Source organism: Pseudopodoces humilis, chromosome 4, assembly GCF_049639895.1.
Source record: "Pseudopodoces humilis isolate 2021_Gansu_Grassland_sample_001 chromosome 4, ASM4963989v1, whole genome shotgun sequence".
In the NCBI taxonomy this organism is placed as follows: domain Eukaryota; kingdom Metazoa; phylum Chordata; class Aves; order Passeriformes; family Paridae; genus Pseudopodoces; species Pseudopodoces humilis.
This window is the reverse complement of record NC_142203.1, coordinates 25,305,742-25,326,069: the sequence shown is the minus strand read 5'-3', so window position 1 is coordinate 25,326,069 and position 20,328 is coordinate 25,305,742. Positions and strand designations below refer to the sequence as shown.

The 20,328-nt window shown below is 42.9% G+C and overlaps 1 protein-coding gene across 1 annotated transcript in view; it reads left to right on the top strand.

The window, feature by feature from the left end:
• The first annotated feature begins 3,381 nt into the window (after positions 1–3,381).
• The window catches only part of UGCG (UDP-glucose ceramide glucosyltransferase), a 33,442-nt gene continuing 16,495 nt past the window's right edge, over positions 3,382–20,328 (top strand). The window contains exon 1 of the mRNA XM_005530765.3: positions 3,382–3,661. Coding sequence (XP_005530822.1) covers positions 3,564–3,661 — 98 coding nt within the window. The 5' untranslated portion in view covers positions 3,382–3,563. The remainder of the gene's footprint in view (positions 3,662–20,328) is intronic.

Genomic DNA, 20,328 nt, shown 5'->3' with positions numbered 1-20,328 from the left:
CTCAGCATTAATATCAGTATAATTACAGGTTAATCCACTATTGTTCAGTTGTTAACTAATTATATTTATCCCATTTTATCAGTTCAGAATTACACGAGTGTTTCTATTGCATCATTTTTGTTGTTGGAACAAGTCTTATATCTAGGCCAACTAGGACCTTTATGACAGAGATTCCTATTAAATTAATCTTTTTCAGTCTGCAAAAAACTACACTCTAACAGTGTTAAAATTAATCAATATTTTGGCAAAATGATGAATGAACCAAGAACAGCAGCTTTATAGCACATGGAAGGGATAATTTTGTTTTTAATTTAAACATAGTACACATTTGCATTAAGTCCCAAGCACCTGATTAAAACACCAGGGTGTACCATGCCCCAAGGCATAATGAGGCACCTTTGAGCAGGCACATTTGCCCTACTTGAAGAACACTGCTCTCTGTGAATTGTTGCACTCCACACTTACAGAGAGGAACCAAGTGTACGTCCCCTACTACTGAACTCTCACAACTCCAGGCAGCCCCGTTCTTCAGGCAACCTTTAATACTTGCTCCCCCACTGATCTTAATATACCTGCTGAAAGAATCCATATGGCAGCAAATTTGAATAGAGAAGTTGCTCAGGCTGAAGGATTTACCATACCTGATTCTTCTCCATTACAATCCTGAAAGTATATTGAAGATTCTGGTTTTAAACCATACATCGACTTGAATATTAAGTGCTGCAGCTTTTTACCTTAAACACGTCATGAGAGAGTTCTTTCTCCCCATACAATCACAGGGCAGAATCACATCCTAGAGAGGATGGCAGATAGGTGAATCCTTTTCTAGACAAAGTTATTTATACTATCTTGTTTTTTTCCCGTGGAACATTGCTTGAGGACTGCTCATTCATCAGTCAGGCTGGCTGAAGTATAGGAGTCATTACCTTTATTCGTTTTGTTTATGAAGAAGCCTCAGCAAAGTTTGTTTACATGGAGCCATCAACCCTACCTGTTGCACAATAAGCAGCCTCTCAATCTAATCTCCCAGGCAAACACCTTCTAGGACAAAAACTAGGCTTTACTGCTTCATTTTAATAAACCGTGATTATTTGCTTTACTGATTACTGGAGACAGGCCCTCAATCTTCCTCAATTCCCTGTACTATCACATAAGCCAAAATACTCTTTTGCACAGGCTGTTTCTACCTTAGAAGAGAGATGTGAGCCAACCAGGTAATGGTTATATGAGCTATATTCTAACAGTTCATACATATCAGCTCTGAATTCTCTGACTCAACTAGTCTTGTGGCTGTGCCAACATTGAGCATGGCAATTCAAATCATGGCTAAAAAATGCCTATAAAGCTCATTGAGGCAATCTTAAATCAATATAAATGTGATCATTAAACTCTAAATGCAGGAACAAATATAAAAAAGCCTGCCACTTTCAGTTACAAATGACATACAAACACAATAGGGGAATTTGAAAATTAAGGTAATTTGTTTTACTTGAAAAGTTATTTTTAAGGAAGTCATAACAAGAAATCACTGAAGCCAGTGAAAAGGCATGTTGCTGGCCCCGTGATTTATTTATCTGGAAACTAACATTAACCAGGAACTAAAAGACTATACAGGCAGTGTTTGCACTGGAATGGACTGATACCTCACTTGTTCTTACCAGTTGTTAGTTAGTAGCTTTTCACTTTTAGTTTTAAATTATACTTTTAATTTTGTCAATTCCTCACCAGGTGAGACCCCATCTTTTCTGACAGTAAGTTGCCTATAAATTGCTATACCCTAACTTCTCACATACAATTAGAGCTGACTCAAAACACAGTTTCTACATTTATTGTGGTGACTAGAATACTTTTCAAAACCACAGAATTTATGAACATTCCTTTACCTACATTAATGAGAGAGATCTGTGGAGGGGAAAAACTATTAGAGAACATGCATACACTGCAATGTTCAGCTTGTGTTATTTGTCAAGACTCATGAGAAAAAGTGTACCTTCTCATGTACAGGTAAACATAGTCTCTTATGTAAGGCTATGCTTATTCTGGCAAGCTCAGAATGCAGGCACAGTCAGTCAAGTAATTTTATCCTCCCACAGCATACCCCAGATTAATTGAGTTAAATTTAAAACAGTTAATGCAATGCACGTTTGCCTATTACACAATAAGCAAAGAAAGAGATAAATTGATATTTCTGACCCAGATCAAAAATGCTGAACTGTAAAAGAGAGAAGAGTTGGGAGATTTCTGCATGCAAAGCCCCTTAAAAATGGAGCCGCATCACAGTAATAGGAATTGCCATGAACATTGTAATGAAATAAAGGCAAGAATAGCTGTCTCAGAGGATTAGTAATGAGCAACTGACTCTTTCATTAATAGGGCACTAACTCAAACGTAGCCAAGGCTGGTAGTCACCGAGTTGCTTTAGCACTGCTTGGGCTCCACAGATGGCAGTATGACTGCTGGAATTGCCCCAGTCCTTGGAGCAGCCTCTCTGACTCACAGAGTTCAGCACCGCCAGCAACTCACAGGTGCACACCTATGATAGAAATAGCAATCCCGTCCTCCAGCATTCAACATCACCAAGAAAGTGTTCGGGCTCCAGAGCAATACAGAAATAGAACAAAGGCCATGCAGCCCTATTATTAGCCCCCCTGTACTAGATCTCAGAACCACAGAGCAGTCAGTGTTGGAAGACACCTCTGGAGATCATCCCGTTCAAGCCCCCTGCCAAGGCAGGGTCACCTAGAACAGGTGAACCAGGAAAAACTGCAGGTGGGTTTGGAATGTCTCGGGACAAGGAGACTCCATGAAACTCTTTGTGTAGCCTGTTCCAGTACTCTACCTGTGTACAGAAATTCTTTCTCACGTTGAGAGGAACTTCTTGGTGAAACTTCTGATTTAGTTTATGGACACTGTTCCCTGTCGTGTCGCTGGGCCTCGTCGAAAAGACTGTGGCACCGTGGTCTTGGCACCCGCTTTTGCGATATTGATACGCATTAATGAGATCCCCTCTCACTCTGAGCAGGTCCAGCTCTCACAGTCTCCCCTCAGAGATGCTCGGCAACACCAGCAATACCTGGCTTGCCCCGATCCCCGCCTCCCTGGATAAGGGGCTACGGTCTCCTCAGCGGCCAACACCAAAGTTAGCCGACACGGAGCCAGCGCCCCTGCCGCGCCCGGCGGCCGGAGCAGGCGGGGCAGGGCTTGTCGCCGCGGCCCCGCCCCTCCCTCGGCGGCGCGAGGGGGACGGACCCAAGGCCAGGCAGCAGCAGCAGCAGCGGCGGCGGCGGCGGCGGCGGCGGCGGGTGGGGGGCCGGGCCGGTAACGGATGTGCCCGCCCGCCCCGCCTCCTGCGCTGACAGAAAGGCGGCGGCGGCGGCTCTCGGTGCGCCAGCGACTGCCGCGCGCAGGCCGGTGCGGGGCAGCAGCGGAGCCGCCTCAGACAGAGCCCGTCCGCAGCAACCGCCGCCCCCAGCAACCGCCGCTCGCCGCCCTCAGACCGCCTGCGCCCCCGCCTCGCTCCGCTCCGCCGCCGGCTCCTGCCCGGGCCGCCGCGCCCCCCGGGGATGGATGTGCTGGCCCTGGCCTCGGAGGGACTCGCCATCTTCGGACTCATCCTCTTCGTCGTGCTCTGGCTCATGCACTTCATGTCCATCATATACACGTAAGCGCTGGGGTGCGGGGGGGATGGCGCCGGCGTTGTTCCGTCACCCACCCGCCATCGCGCCCGGAGCGCCCGGGCAGCGGGCCCCGTCCGCCGCGCCGCCTCCGCCCCGGGCCGGCGGCTCCCCTGCCCCTGGGTGTCAGCCCGGGGACCCGCCTGCCTCCCTGCTCTGTGACTCCCTCAGACCCCACCGAGAGACCCGGGGGTCGGGCTGGCCGTGCTCGGGGCACGGTGGTGACCCTGCTGTCATTCTTCGGGTAAAAACCGTCCACTGCGTTTCTGCCTCCTGCTCTGTGCGGTGATCTTTGCTCCGTGCCCTTAGTGCTGCCGAGCAAGGCTTGGTGTTTGTTGTGCGCTGGTATACACCTGAAAAGTGTAGCTTTCTCAGTGATAGTGGGAGACCAGGGTGCACAGGACTTACAGGATGTATGATATGTGACTGCAACGGCTGCACGGTAGAACAGCTGAAAGAGCACAATACTCTGTGCCAGCCATAAGCACACTTCTTTTTTGTATTGAGAAATAATGATAGTACTAGTAAAACAAGTATATGCAGTGAGTCAGATCCTTCTTGGATAAGTCCAAGTAAAAATGCCTTCAGAGTTTGTGAGCAGTGTTTGCATTTTAGTGACTGACAAAACAGATAGAACCTAGCAGAGGAATTTTCTGTGGGTATGTGGGGAAAGGATTAAGAATGCATCTCTTTGTAAATAGTTGTTTTGCTCTCTTAAGTAAAAGGCCCTCTTGCATCACTATTAGGATTAGAAAATACCTGAATTTGTGTTTGCTTTCCTTGTGCTTATCTGTTCTCCTTACTTGCTGCTCTACTGCATCTGATGGGTACCTGTGATAAAACTCAGCCCTTACTGAAAGGAAAGCTTGCAGAATGGGTCAGGTTGGAAGGGACCACAGTGGATCATCTAGTCCAACCATCCCTGTCCAGCCATCCCTGTTAGTCCTAAAGTGCATGGCACAGGATTGTGTCCAGACAGTTCTTGAATATCTCCATTGAGGGAGACTTGACAACCTCTTTGGGCAATCTGTTCCAGTGTGCACTCACCTGCACATTAAAGAAGTCCTTCCTCATGTTCAGGTGGAACTTCCTGTGCATCAGTTTCTCCCTTTTGTCCTGCTGTTTGGCACCACTGAGAAGGTTCTGGCTCCATCCTCTTGACACTCTTCCTTTAGGTACTCACAGACATTGATGGTGGCCCCCTCTCAGTCATCTGTTTTCAACATTGAACAGGCTCAGCTCCCTCAGCCTTTCCTCATGTGAGATACACTCTAGTCCCTTAATCATCTTCATAGTTCTCTGCTCTCTGAACTCTTTTGTCTCTCTTTTGCACTGAGGAGCCCAGAGCTGGACACAGTATTCCAGGTGAGGCCTCACCAGGGCTGAGTAGAGGGGCAAGATCACCTCCCCTTAACCTGCTGGCACTGCTCCTCTTAATGCGGCCCAGGATAACACTGGCCTTGGCCACCAGGGCACTGCTGGCTCATGGGGAGTTGTTGTCCAGCAGGATCCCAGCTCCTTTTCCACAGAGCTGATTCCCAGCAGGTCACCCCCAGCCTGTGCTGGTGCCTGGGGCTGCTCCTCCCTGGGTGCAGGACCCTGTTTTTCCCTTTGCTGAATTTCAGAAGGTTCCTCTCTGCCCATCTCTCCAGCCTGCTGAGGTCCTTCTGAAGGGCTGCAGAGCCCTCTGGGGTATGGGCCACTCCTCCCAGCTTTGTGTTGTCAGTGAAATTGCTGAGCAGGCCTCTGCCCCTTCACCCAAATCATCGATGGAACCACTTTTGGACTGTGGGGGACACCACTGGGGACAGGTCTCCAGCTAGAGCCTGTGCCACTAATTATGACTCTGGATCTGCTGTTCATCCAGTTCTCAATCCGCTTCACTTTTCACTCATGCCGTCCACACTTTCCGAATTGAATTCATGGATACCAAAATTTTGCTTCTGCTTCCTTTATTTTTTTTTTGTTGTTGTTTGTTTGTTTTAAAATGCGAAATCACTAATAAGCTCTAATTTTTTAACTACTTTAATTTTCTTCTTCTGTAGTTTAGTTATCCTTTGCTCTTATATTCACTTGGATGAATAACTTCTTTCTTGGAAAGTACCTGTTACCTTGGACACAAATGGCAGGATTTCAGTACTGGGGGGCAGAAAGGGTGCTTAGTGGGGGGAGAGACTACTTTGGTCACGGCTGATTTTGGTCAGTTTTAAAGCTGATTACAACAGTCAATTGCATGTTTAAATCTCAAGTGGGCATGTGTGGTGCTACTGCTTCTAACTCTTACTAATAAGTAACAACTGAAATGGGCAGGAGACACAACTGAGGAAGATGTGAGAGAGGATGAGATATGCTAAGATATGTAAGAAAGAGCAGGGAACAGTGCACACTGTGACAGTCTGCCACAGGAGCTACCCCCTCAAAGGGACTGCCTCCTGTGGAGGCAACACTGGAGCAGGGACACTCCTGAGTGCACTTTGGGCTGCTGATAAAGCTCTGCTGAAGAGACTGTAACCTGTGGGCAACCCATGCTGGGGTAGAGACACCCTGAGAGACTGCAGCCCCATGGTTCACTCTCCGCTAAGGAGACTGCAGCTCATGGCAGGGCATGTACCGGGGCACAGACCCTGCCAAAGGGATTGCAACCTTATTGTACTGAAGTCACTCCTGATCACTTACACCTTCCAGAGCAGAGTAACAGTTTAAGAGGCAACCAGGAATAGAAGAAAAGGAGTAAGAAGTAAGGCATGGCAGAAAAACCATTATGTTCTGACTTTGCCTCCTGTGTCATCTTGCTGAAGGGCTGGGGAGGGACTGAGTGTAAGGAACCATGCAAATGAGCAGTTCAGATAGAAGGGGGAGGGGGGAAAATGAATGCTTTCTAACTGAAGCAGAGCCTGGGGAAGAAAGACAAAAGGTACTTCTCCGAAAGTTAGGTTATCTGTCTTTTTTTCCTCAGTACCCAAATCAATAATTAGTTGCCTGATCATTGCCAGTAATTTAAATAGAATTGCCTGAGTTGAGGCAGTTTTGCCTGTGACAGTAACTGGTGGGGAATGCAAGCAGCAGCTGGACACCTAGTATGCCTGCATCTGGAGTATTTGCAGTGGTGTGAAATCTGGAAGGAGTTGTATTTTTTGTTAATGGGAATTTGTGTTACAAGTGCATGTATAAATTGTGTGTTAACAGGTGGAAAACTTGTCAATTGTGGAGGGGATGTGTAAGAACGTTTATGTTGAAAAATGACCTTGAGATCATTGATTCCAGCCTTTGACTGATCACCATCTTGTCATTTAAGCCTTAGTACCAAGTGCTATGTCCATTTCTTGAATATCCCTGGGGAAGGTGACTCTACAGACTCTATGGGCAGTCCATTCCAATGCTGATAACCATGAAGAAATTCTTCCTGATATCCAAGCTGAACTTCCCTTGACAGAGCTTGAAGCCATGTCCACTTGTCCTGTCAGAAGTTGCCTAGAAGACACCAATACCCATCTGGCTACACCCTCCTTTCAGAGAGTTGTAGAGAGCAATAAAGTCTCCTCTGAGCTTCCTTTTCTCCAGCCTGAGCAACCCAAAGTCCCCCAGCTGCTTCTCACAGGACTTACTCTCTAGACCTTTCTTCAGCTTTGTTTCCCTTCTCTAGACAAGCCTCCAGCATCTCAATGTTTTCCTTGTGAGAAGCACAAAACTGAGCCTCCATGTCCCTTTCTATGAGGCAGCTTTCCAGCTACTCTGCCCTCAGTGTGTAGCACTGCTTGGGGTTGTTCGACTCCAGAGCAGGACCCAGTCGTTCACTTTGTTGAACCACTGTCATGGCTTAAGCCCAGATAGAAATTAAGCACCTGCAGCAGCTCACACACACTCCCCACTACTTCTGTAAGGTGGAACACCACCTCACAATTGATCCTGGCCTATCAATCCAGTTATGTCTTCAGAATCTTCCTAACCTCCAGCAAATCAACACTCCTGGCCAATTTAGTGGCATTGTGAATGTACTATGCACTTGATCCTGTTGTCTGGGTCCTCAGTAAAGATACTGAAGACATTAGATAATGTGTGGTAACTCTCTTTAGCTATTTATCTGGTCAAAAAAGCTGAACTCATGATAAGTCATATTCTGGCTTTGAGTCTTCATTGTTCATGTCCCACATTGTCCACACTGTCAGTGGCAATTTTAATTATAGCACTTAATGGAAATCACTTTAAGGCAGCCACAGTCAGATGATATTGAGGTTGCTCATTTTCTTGGTTCCCAGGTGTAAGTGGGAAGGGTAGAATGTGTTACTTAATTGATAAACATACTGCTGGTTTTAGACAAATTATTTTTAAAAGCTTTTAGTTATAGCAGTCAATGAAGAAATAATGAATTCTGCATTTTTGTGTAACTGGGCCTTGTCTGCTGAGTGAAAATCAAGACTTTTCAGAAACATATAAAGGCAATAAAAAAATAAAAGTAATTAATAGCCTTATTGTGTGTATGGACGCAATTCAGTTTTCATAGATGCATAAAACTCAGGTTTCCTGAGGTACTTCTGCAACGTTGAAGAACTTCTTAAACTTGGCTTTCAAACCTAAGCAAAAACCTCCACTCCAAATACACAGCTGATGTTTAACTTCTCCTTTTTTTTTAATGTGAAGTTAATACTTTGGTTAATAATCTCTTATTGCATAGTAACTGTGACAATTCTTAAGAAAATAACAATTTTATTTTTCTTGGGCCTGTTTGTCTTGTCAACCCTTTTGGTTTTCCTCTTTGACCACCTCTTGCAGCTCAGTCTGTGTCTAAGTTTATCCTGCTCTAATCTCTCTGCTTCTCACTGTCATTTTCAGGTTTTCGTGTGTTGATGGGACTGTCTCCTCTTTTGGGCTTTCTTATATTTTCCATATTGTCTGGCAGTAGATTGTGAGATAGCTGTTAAAAGCAGCAGTAGCTACTCCATTAGTCATGATTGTGTTGCATTTTCTTTGATTTGTGGAACTGCTGCAGACACATCTTGTTGCAGATAGGGGCCAGGTGTATTGTAGTGTATATCTAATTTAAAAGGCAATATTTAGAAAACTCTTCTGTTACTATCAAGTGTTACCAGGCACAGCTCTAACAATAACAGATTGTTCTTGGTGATCTTGTATGTTTGAAATATGGAACAAAGCAAATTCATGATCTGATTAGCAGTGTTTTGCTAACTTTTGCAAAAATTTCTTTGAGGGTTAAAAGCAAGCAAAAGAAATACTTCAGTGTTTGACCCTAAACTGGGAAGTTGGAGAGGCAGGAAAAGTTGGAAAGTTATCTGAGGTGTTGTTTCATCTTCCTGCTTTTTCTCTGAGTAACCCTTATCTCTCATAATCTGTGCATAGATGATAGACCCTACTTCATGCAGAAATCCCAAGGTGTTTGCTGCAAGTGTTACATTGGTAAAACTTCATGTTGTATGGGTTTTCAGCAAGTGGATTACAACATTGTAGTGAGGCACATCTGAAAGATAGCAATGCAAAAATTTGAGGTAGTTACTGGGGAGGAACACAGGAAATTGATAGGGTGTGGGAATGCAGAAGTCAGAATAAACAGAATATCCTGAGATGGAAGGGACCTGCAAGGATCGTTGAAGTCCAGCTCCTGTTCCTGCACAGGACAGCCCCATGAGTCACACCATGTGCCTGAGTGTGTTGTGTGAACACGTCTTTAGCTCTAGCAGACTTTATGCTTTGGCTGCGTTCTTGCAGAGGGAATCTTTTTCTAGTACGTAGCATAAACCTTCCTTGACCTTTCAGGCCATTCCCTCAGGTCATTGAGTCACCACAGAGGCTGTGGTCTCTTTTCTGGGAGAAGAGATCAGTGCTGGCCCTTCCTCTTCCCTTCACAAGGAAGTTGTAACTGCAGTGAGATCTCCCCACAGTTTCCTCTTCTCCAGGCTCAACAGACCAAGTGACCTCAGCCACTCCGCATAAAGCTTCTCCTCTAGGCCCTTCACCATCTTTGTTGTCCTCCTTTGGATGATCTCTAATGGCTCTATATATATGTATGTATGTATGTGTATATATATGTATATATGTGTGTGTATATATGTATGTATACATATATAAACATATGTACACATATACATATATACATACACATATATACATATACATACACACACATATAGATATATAGATAGTTGTGCCCCAAAATGTCCGAAAATGTACACAGGACTAGAGTGGAGGCTGCACCAGTGCAGAACAGAGTGGGACAATTTCGTCCAACAACCTAGAGTCAGAGGTGAAAGACATATTTTTTCAACACTGTGAAAGAAATTTGAGTGTTTTAGGCTGGAAATGCCAGTTGAAGGTTAAGTTCCATCTCCTTTCAGCTTGAAGCTGAAACAAATTTTTGTAGCTTGTTGTATGCACAGTGCATTGATATGATAATAATAGCTTGCGATAGAACATGGAAACTACTGAAGGAATGCTAAGTTTGAGATCACAAAATCATCAGATGTCAGTGATTGCTGAGGCTGTTTGACTTCTTCATTAATGACATGGAGCATGTGACATGGTCAGCAAGTTTGCTGATGGTACAGAACTGGAGAGAGTGGCTGGTAGACAATATGAGCTCAGACCCAGGCAGGCTGGAGGAATGGTCTGACAGGAAGCTCAGCCTAGGAAAATTCCATGTCCTGCACCTGGCAGAAATAGCTCCATGTATCAGCACAGACTAGAGACTGACAGGCTTGAAAACAGCTTGGCAGAGAAGGACCTGCAAGTGCTGATTGGTGCCAATCAGCCAATCAAACACCATTTTGATAATGAACAGTGACATGCTTTTGGCAGAGGATGCCATTGCTGCATTGTTAGCAGGTTGAGGAAGGTGATCCTTCTCTCTACACAGCACTGGAAAGGCATGTGTGGAGTGCAGAGTTTTGTTCTCTCCAGTATAAGTCACGGGTATGCTGGAGCAAGTCTGGGTTAGGCTACAGAGATGATGATGGGACTGCAGCATCTGACACTCATGGAGGCACTGAGAGCGGGAACTCTGCCTGGAGAAGGCTTGAATGGATCCCATTAATGTGTGAGTACCTGATTGCTTGGAGATGTGAAGGGTGTGAGGTCCAAGACTCATCTCAGTGGTGCCTTGTGACAAGATGAAAAGCAACAAGGACAAATTCAAGTGCAAGACTAATTTTAAAGCAAAGAAGACACACATGACTCAACATTGAAACAGGCTTTCTGGAGAGTTTGTGGAGGGTTCTGTCCGTGGAGACAGGAAAGATTGGATGGTCCTTAGCAACCTTATCTCATTACCCCACTTAGAGCCAGGCATTTAGAAGCTGACCTCCAGAGGTGCCTTCCAACCTCTGCTGTATGGTGATTTTTTTTGGTGAAAGATGACACCGAGGCAGCTGTTTGGACTATTACAGAGCAATAGACTTAAGAAAGAGGTTGTGTGGATACTGTAAGTTTTGTGTGTTGCTTGTTCTAAGCAAGTTGAAGTTTACCTGACACCGTGTGACACCATGCGACACAAGGCTTAAATTTAGATAATTAATCTTAGGGGAAGACATATCTGAAAAAATCAGGAGGTGTTTTTTTTTATATACTTAGGTTTATGGTTGTATGAGTTTCTGTATTACAAGCTTGATAAATGGAGAAACCAAAACAGTGCAGGACTAGAAATCTGAGAGTAACAGTGTGGGTCAAAGCCAATAATGTTGAAGGCAATTAGGGCAGCCCAATTTTTTAATAGTGAGAGTCAGGAGGATAAGACACAGAGTATAAACTTTGGGGTAAACATTAAGGTATTAGTGGCCCTCAGTGATTTACCAGAATGCAAGAAACCTAAGCCTAGATTAAAGACTGACTAGTGTTCATTTATAGGAGAGGAATCAGAGCAGTCTGGATGGTGTACTTGTATTGAGAAGAGGTAATATAGTACAATAGATGTGTTTTGATTTTAAAGCCTACTTGTCATGTCTCTCAGAGTGGTTGGGGTGGAGGGAGAAGATAGAAGACTGTAAGTTTGGAGTATGTAATAACGGAAATTAAATGGGTTGGGTTATTGAAGCCCTTACAGGCCAAAAAAGCATCCAGCTTTGTATGTGAGCTAGAGTGGAAGAAGCTGAATAGTGGGATGGGGAAAAATATAATCTTTGTCAGCTTTTGTCAGGATACAAAGATTTCAGAGATGTTTAAAGAAGTTGATGCTACACGAACTGTTTCCATAAAAGCATGAATTTTGATTAAGGTGGATGAGTAGAATGGTAGATGATAAATGATTCTAAAAACTGGAATCTGAAATTTCTGTCCTAGCTGCTCCATGACATGCTGAACATATAACTAGTTTTGCTGGTTTACTAAAGCACTCTTCAGTATTTGTGTTCCTCGCTCCCTGAGTATAGTGTAATGCTAAGTAGTGGTGTCAGAGTTCACTAGGACTTTTAAATTGTTTTTTAACCAAAATCAAATACTGTAGTTTTGACACACTTAATATTGGTTTTACAGTTTACTGGAGACTACTGTTCAAAAGAAATTATTAATTACTTTATGGTGAGAGATGTTTTCCTATAGACTAAAAAAAAATTTACATTTTGCTAATTGTAAGGGGACTAGTTTTGCATTTTCTTATATATATATTACTTCTAATAGAATGTGATGAGAACGTATGCAAGAATATATCATCTCATAAGGGGCCTGGGTGAATTCATACCCTGAATAAAATTATTTCTGTTTCAGCATGTATAAAGAAAAATCTTACCCTAGCCTTTGGACAACTGAGATAAAAAGCATTCTTACAAGTGTAAACTTCTAAGATAGAAAGCTGAAGGGATGCATTATACTAAGTGAAAGATTAGGATTTTATTGCCAGTGCTACTTCCAACACTCTGCTGAGGAATTGTTTTATTTCTTATAGTAGTTTTTTGAATGCCTGGTGGTTGCTTCTAGTGGACTAATATTTTTTCAATAAAGCAGCAGGATAACTAACAACCTGGTTGCCCATTTCTGCTGGTAGCTGATTTGGTCAGGTTTCGACCACTTGAGTTCCACTCTTAGAAATAGCTCTTTGTAAACCAAAGATGGTTTTGTTTTCATCCCCCTCTGTTGATAGGGCTTATCTTGGGTTTATTAACAATATAGTCCATGAGGAGGAATCTGTAAACAAAGTTAACCATTCACTTTTATGTTGTTTGCAGCTGTCTTATTCTTATTAAGCACTTGCCTTGATACTGATTCAACTTGCCTGTGTTGCAATGATTTCCCAGATGCCTGCTGCGCTGGTTTAATAATGGGTAGTATGCTACACCTTATTTTATGAAGCAGAAGTATCATTTTTCTGGTCATAGGCGCATATAATTAAAATATTCAGGCTGGTGAGAACCAGATATTGGTCAGTGTACTGAACTGTTATGAGGCAAATATCCCAAGTGCTTTATACTAAAATACTGTAAGTTAAAAACTGAGATAAAATTGAGTTCAAAATTGTTACTTCACACTCCCTCTTAAGCATCTTTTGGAGAGATGATATGTGTATTTTTTATCTGCATTTCCAAGAAGATTCTTTTGTTCAGATTGTATAGTGGTGAGAGCAGTAAATTTTTTTGACAAAAAAGTACAAACCAAATATTGTGGGTTTTTGTAGACATAAGACATGTAAAATTTGCCAGGTTAGTTTTTCTGGTTTGTATCTGTCAGAAATGAAAAAAAAATAAAGAAAAATTGCCCTTCTGAAATGCAGTCAAACATGATGTTGAGTGTAGAAGTGTTTTTTTAAATTTTAACACTTTGTTTCAAAGTGGTTTTGTTTTTTATATAATTTCTTCCTTCAGTTTCTGATGTTTCATACAGGAGACTTACTCAAGTTTTCTAAGGCATTTGCAATGCAGTGACCCTCTCACTGGTGATTGTGTAGTTCAGACAAGGTTTACAGCTTTTTCATTACTCCAGTTGTGGGTAATACGGTCCCAGACTGTGTGCTCAAACTTGTGTGAATTGGTGTTTGAGTGTCTTTTTCAGCAGTATGCTGTTTCGTACTCTGGAAACAATTGTTGCTGAGTTAATTAAATAAAAAGAGAAAAAGGTTGTCATGGTACCTGCCATATGGTTTGTTAATATAGTTTCTGATTAGGCATTAACATAATTCTGGCAGTTAACTGTTTTGAAAGTTCTGAGGGAGAAGAAACTGGAAAAAGCTGAACAAAAGGAGCAGCCTGGGGTCTGTAGTATGCACATTATGTAATGTTTAGCAAATTACGTTGTCATTTAAACTTGTGCCTTATGTAATAATTGAGGCTGAGCTAGTTTAATCCCAACAGACTTTCAAAATAAAAGTCAGAAAACCAAAGTGAATAGTCTCAAAATAAAATTGTTCTAAAGCTTTGATTTAGAAGCTCCCAAACATTGATGGGTTGATCCTGTACTAAAAGATGTCTGCTGTGGTTGGTTTATCTGGCCCAGAGTTATGGCCGTTCTCTGGAGGTGCTTTCATAAACAAAACACAAATTGTATTGGATGCAGCAGTTCTCTAAACTTGCATAGTGTTTGTTGCAAGAAGTACTAAAACCATTTCTGTTTGTATGCTCCAGTGAATCTTGATTTGCTGCACAAGGGGATAATCCAAATCCCTTCCTTCTGCTATACCTTTCTAAATATTTCTGCTGTTCTAATCTGCCTTTAGTGAGCATGTGGCTATGTGGTGACTCAGATCAGCAAGCAAGTTTTTTCTGTAGGGTAGTTCCCTGTTTGATCAGCAGGCTGATCCGATTTGTCTTGTGGTGCTGACTGTTTTATAGCCACAAGTGGGCTGAGGGTGTGGGAAAGCAGAAACAGGGAATAAATTGCTGTTTTGATGGCAGACTGCAGATAGACTAAAAGGAAAAACAGTGTGTTTATTTTAATGTTTAGTGTGTTGCAGTAATGGATGTGCTGTAGGCAACTTGCTGTGTCTTTGACTCCACTGCATTTCAGCTTGCTTAATTGTGAACTATCAAAGATTCGGTCAGTAAAAGGGTTCCTATTGCTTCAAGTTCAGCCACAGCCTATTGTATTGCTGTTTGTTTCTCCTTTTATCCTGAGGGAGTGGGAGGGAAGTAGGAGAGGAAGTGTTTGCTGGATTTAAGCTGAGGTCACAAGTGTTTGGTCTTTCTTATTCCTGAAAGATAAGGTTGGGGTATTTTCTACTTAAAACTGTAAACCAGATTTGAAACCATTTTCAATTCCCACCATTGCCCCCCTGTTTTAGAAAAGACTGTATCAAGTTACTGATTGCATGTGCTGAATGTGACTTCATGGTAATACTTGGAAAATGCTGGTTAAAGAATTTCAGTAGTATATGGAGGTTTTAAATTTGAAATGGCAAATGGCACTAGATAAGACTTTAACTGTTCTACATTATATTATTTTTGTCATTATTCTTAGCTACTGATTGAACAACTCCTTTCCAAAACTGAAAAAGCAAATTGGTATTTGGTTTTATTCACCTTCTAAAAAACAACAGTGATCACAATCTAGGTTCTTTCTTGATCAATTCCAGTTTAAGACCTTTAATTTGACCTTTTTTATTTTTTAATGTTTTGACTTTTGAGCTTCTTTTATCTTAACTTTTTTTTAAAATAATAATTTCTCTCCCTCTCCACTACCCATTGTAATTTCATACCTTACATTGTTAGGTACTTTTCATTTTGTCTCTGGAGGTTATGGGTAGTACAGGAGAAAATATGCATTGAAAGTGAATGAAATGTTTTATTTGCCTTTTACACTCAGCTGGCATGTGATGAAGCACAATTGAAACATGCTTTTCAACATAAAACCCTAGTATGCAAAAGGCAGGATTGCATTTTTTTTCCAGTGGTTTTGCAGGCATGCACAAACCTATGACTGTTTTTCTGCTGGCAGACAGTCACAGGAAGTCTCTGCTACAAAATGCACACCTGAATCATAGCTACCATGTTCTTTCAGACTCACCTACTTCGTTCTATTTCTGAATATTTTATCAAGGCCAAATGACTTGTTAAATGTTTTTATTATGTTAGGGTTTTCCCTTAAGTCTTTCCTTTTGTCCACAGCTGTCTGTTTCTGCTCCTCCCTATTTCTGGATCTGACAGTTGTAAAACTATTAGACTGGTGAGTGGGTGGATTGACTCGCCATTGTGTCCATATGGCTGTTGAATTGGATGTGAGCAGGTGACAAAAGTGCAGGATGGGAAAGAATGCCTCTGACTGACTGGTGCAATGGTTTGACCCAGGCCAGCAGATGAGCAAGGGTGCCTGGCACTAGCATATTTCTGTAGCCTGAGATCTTCCTTTCAGTCAAGAAAGGTAGAAGAGGGGCATGATTTAAGTATTACTTCAGGAGTCACTTTTTAGCACTGGTAGCTTTTTCCGTTACTAATTAACTCAAGTTAGCTTTTTCGGTCAGATGATAAGCAACCTATAAGGGTGTGAAGGAAAATAGTGATGTAGTTGGTTGTGGAACAGTTTTTAGGGGCCTGGGGCAAATCTATGGTCAGCTCAGCTGTTCTGGAATCCTGCTAAACATGAGATGGAAGGAGACCCTATTCCTGCTCTTCTTCTGTGATCCTGGCAGCATGTTCAGAGCCTTTATGAACATGCTCTGGAGCTTTGTGCAGCCTTTCGTAAGATGCCTGAGCTCTAATTTAGCAGAAGACAATCTGAAGTGGAAGAAAACAAAAGCCAGATTTAACTTTCATTTGGGTGAATGATTTGAAGCAGGATTGTATGTACATCAGTACTGGCATGATGTCTTGTTTTGCTGGTATGAATGGCAGCACAGGAGAAGGACTACTGGGGGACCTCTGTAGCCTGTGAAGCTGCAGGATTATCTTCCTGTATCCTTTCAAGCTTACTAGGTTGAACTGATGAAATTATAACATTTTATATGTTGAGTAATAGTTATGTGGTGGTTTATGAATCTCAGCTAGTTCACTGTGGGATCAGACAAATGTTAACACAGGATATTACAGAAAAAGAGGAGAAAGGAGGAAAGAGGGAGTTCCTCTGAGCTGCAGCCTGCAGTGGAACTGGTTCAACTACATTATAAAGCTCTTCTCAAGGGGAAGAAAAGTTTAAAACAAGACCTAGGTGTTTAATTCTTGCTTTAAGAATAATTATTTCAGTTCACTAAGAGACCAGTGGACACAGGTGATCCTGGGTTTTCTGTTTGATCTGTCTTTCAGTTTTCAAATCTCTGACATCTATGGGGTCCCTAAAAACCTGCACGTATATATTTATTATACCAAATGTAATTATATGTAATATTATATAATAAATATGTATTAATATAAAAAAATCCTATTCTCATAGGAAACATAGGAAGATATAGAATCATGTAATAGTTTATGTTGGAAAAACTCTCCAAGATCATCAAGTCCACCTGTTAACCAAACACTGCCATGTCCACCACTAAACCATGTCCATAAATGCCATATCTACACACATTTTAACTATCTTCAGGTTTGGTAATTCCACCACCTCCTTGGACAGCCCATTCCAATGCTTGCTAAGCCTTTTGGTGAAGAAGTTTTTCCTAATAATAAACCTAAACTTCCCCCACTGCTGCAACTTGAGGCCCTTTCTCTTGTCAGTTGTTTCTGGGACCGGAGACTGGACCCCCATGTCACTACAGTCTCCTTTCAGGCAATTGTAGAGAATGGTCAGGTCACCTCTAAGCCTCCCTTTCTCCAGGATGAGCACCCTCAGCTCTCTGTCTCTTCTCATCAGACTTGTGTTCCAAACCCTTCTCCAGCTCCTTTGACCTTTTCTGGATATACTCCAGCACCTCAGTGTTCTTCTTGTGAAAGTTTTTCTTCAGTGAAAAACGGAAGTCAAGGAAGGCACAGCCTCACCAGTAGAGGGGCATGGTCACTGTCCTGCTCCTGCTGGCCACACTAATTCTGGTACAGGCCAGGATGCCATTGGCTTTCTTGGCCACCATGGGCACATGGCTGGCTCATGTTCAGATACTGTCAACCAGCACTCCCAGGTCCTTTACCTCTGGGCTGATTTCCAGCCTCTCCTTCCCCAGGCTGCAGCTCTGCACAAGGTTGTTGTGTCCCAAGTGCAGGACCTGGCACCTGGCCTTGTTTAACCTCACACACAACTGGCCTTGGCCCACGGATCCAGGCTGTCCAGATCCCTCTGCAGAGCCTTCCTGCCCTCCAGCACATCAGCATGGTGTCGTCTGCAAAGCGACTGACAGTGCACTTGATCCCCTCATCCTGATCATTGTTAAAGATATTGAAAAGGGCTGGATCCAATACTGACCCTTGGGGAACACCCCTGCTGACTGGACACTAATTAGACTTAATTCCATTTCCCCCATTCTCTGGCCTATCAATCCAACATCCAGCCAGTTCTTAACCCAGAAAAGAGTGCATCTGTCCACGACATGGGGAGCCAGTTTTATCCAAGTGAATTCTGTGGGAAATGCTGTCAATGGCTTTCTAAGTCAAGGTAGACAACACCCACAGCCCTTTCCTCATCTACCAAGTGGGTCACCTTGTCACAGAAGGTGATCATGTTGGTCAAACAGGAGCTGCCTTTCCTAAACCCATGCTGACCCCAGGTTATCCTGTACATGCTATATGATGACACTGAAGATGATCTGCATCAGAACCTTCCACAGCACTGAGGTAAGGCTGACAGGCCTGTCGTTCCCCAGATTCCTCCTTGCAGATGGCTGTCATGTTGGGTAGCCTCCAGTAAACTGAGACTTCCCTCATTAGCCAGGACTGCTGATAAGTGATTGAAAGAGGTCTGGTGTACACTTCATGAGCTCCCCCAGTAGCCTTGCGTGGATCCCATCCAGCCCCAGACACTTTTATGTCTACGTGGTGTAGCAGGCACATTTGCCACACGTTATGGGGTCTTCATTCTGCTCCCTGTTCCTTTCTTTCTACTCAAGGGCCTTGTTACCTGGAGAACAACTGCTCTCACTATTAGAAACTGAAACAAAGAAGACAGTATCTCAGCTTTTCCATAAAAGTTCTCACTTTTTCCCTCTGCATCCAATAAAGGATGGAGGTTCTCCTTAGCTCTCCTCTTGTTGCTGTGTTTATATATACATTTTTACTGTCTTCTACGGCAGTAGCAAGATCAAGTTCTAGTTGTGTTTTGGCCCATGTAGTTTTCTCCATCCATAATTTAATGACACCAGAGCTGCCTGCATCGTCTTTCAAAGGTCATAAATTCTCCTTTCCACCCTGAGTTCCAGCCAAAGCTCTTTTCTTTAGCTAGGTCAGTTGTCTTCCCTGCTTTGTCTTTTGGCACATGGGCATGGCCTTCTGGCTGTGCCTTTAAGATTTCCTTCCTAAAGAATGTCCAGGATAGTCTTCCAAAAGGTACTCTGTCAAACAGTCTCCTAAACAGGACAAAGTTTGCCTTCTGAAAGTCCTACGCGGCAGTTCAGCTGGCCCTTCCTACTTTTCCAGGAATTGGAAACTCCATCATTTTGTGATTGCTGAGCTGCAGACAGCCTTCAACCAAGCCAGTGTCCACCAGTGCTCAGATCACAAAAAATAGGTCCAGTGGGCCCCCCCCACAATGGGCTCACTCAGCTTACTGACACAGTTGGTATCTTTAACACACTCCAGGAACATCCTAATCTGTTTCTCCTTTGCTGTATTTTATTCCCAGCAGACATCTGTTAAGTTGAAGTCCCCATGAGAAGAAGGGCTAATGATTATGAGACTTCTTTGAGCTGCTTGCAGAATATTTCATCTGTCTCTTCTTCCTGGTTGGGTGGTCTGTAACTGACTCCCATCAGGGTTTCTGCTTTGTTGTCCTATTACCCTGATTCCTGCCCATGAACGCTTAACCCTATCATCACTGTCATTAAACTCTAGACAACCAAGACAGTCCCTAACATAACTGGCTACCCCACCATCTCTCTTTCCTGCTTATCCCTTGTGAAGGGTTTATAGCCATCCATTGTAGCGCTTGAGTTGTGCCAGTCATCCTCCCGTGCTTCCATGGTGATAGCTATGTCACAGTTTTCCATTTGCACAGTGGCTTCCAGCTCCTCGTGTTTGTGGCCTATGCTGTAGATGCACTTCAGTTGGACAATTAATCCTGCCACCTCTTTTTTCGAGTGAGTTTTTCCTATGTGACAGTATACAAACACTCCTGTGGTTTCTAGGACATCAGTAACCCTTGTGTCTTTGCTGCAACATAGGTTCTCAATCCCCTGACTCCACTGAGATGGCAGACTGAAGGACCTCACTAGCACACTGTCTCTTAAAACACTGACAGGCTGTCCCCAGGCTTATTTCTAGCATGCCTGATTTTTATCCCTTCCCCCTTTAAATTAGTTTAAACTTCTTACAATGAGCCTTGCTAACACCTATACAAAAATCTTTTCTTCCTCTTTGAGACAAGTATACCTCATCTGTTGCCAGCAGGCCATGTCATATAAATCAATCATAAAGAAAACAAAAATTCTGCTGGTGACACCAGTTATGGTGCCAGGTATTATATTCTGCTTGATCTTCCTGTGATGTTTCTTCTCTCATCCTTCTTTGCAGCTGGAAGGATAGGGAAAAACTTTGTGTTCTGATCCTGTAATCAGTTGTCCCAGTGACATTATTGTGCATACATTATTTTACATATAGAAGTTCTATTTCTGTATAAAAAGTATTTTTGGTTACTTAATTTTAAATTAAATTTCAAA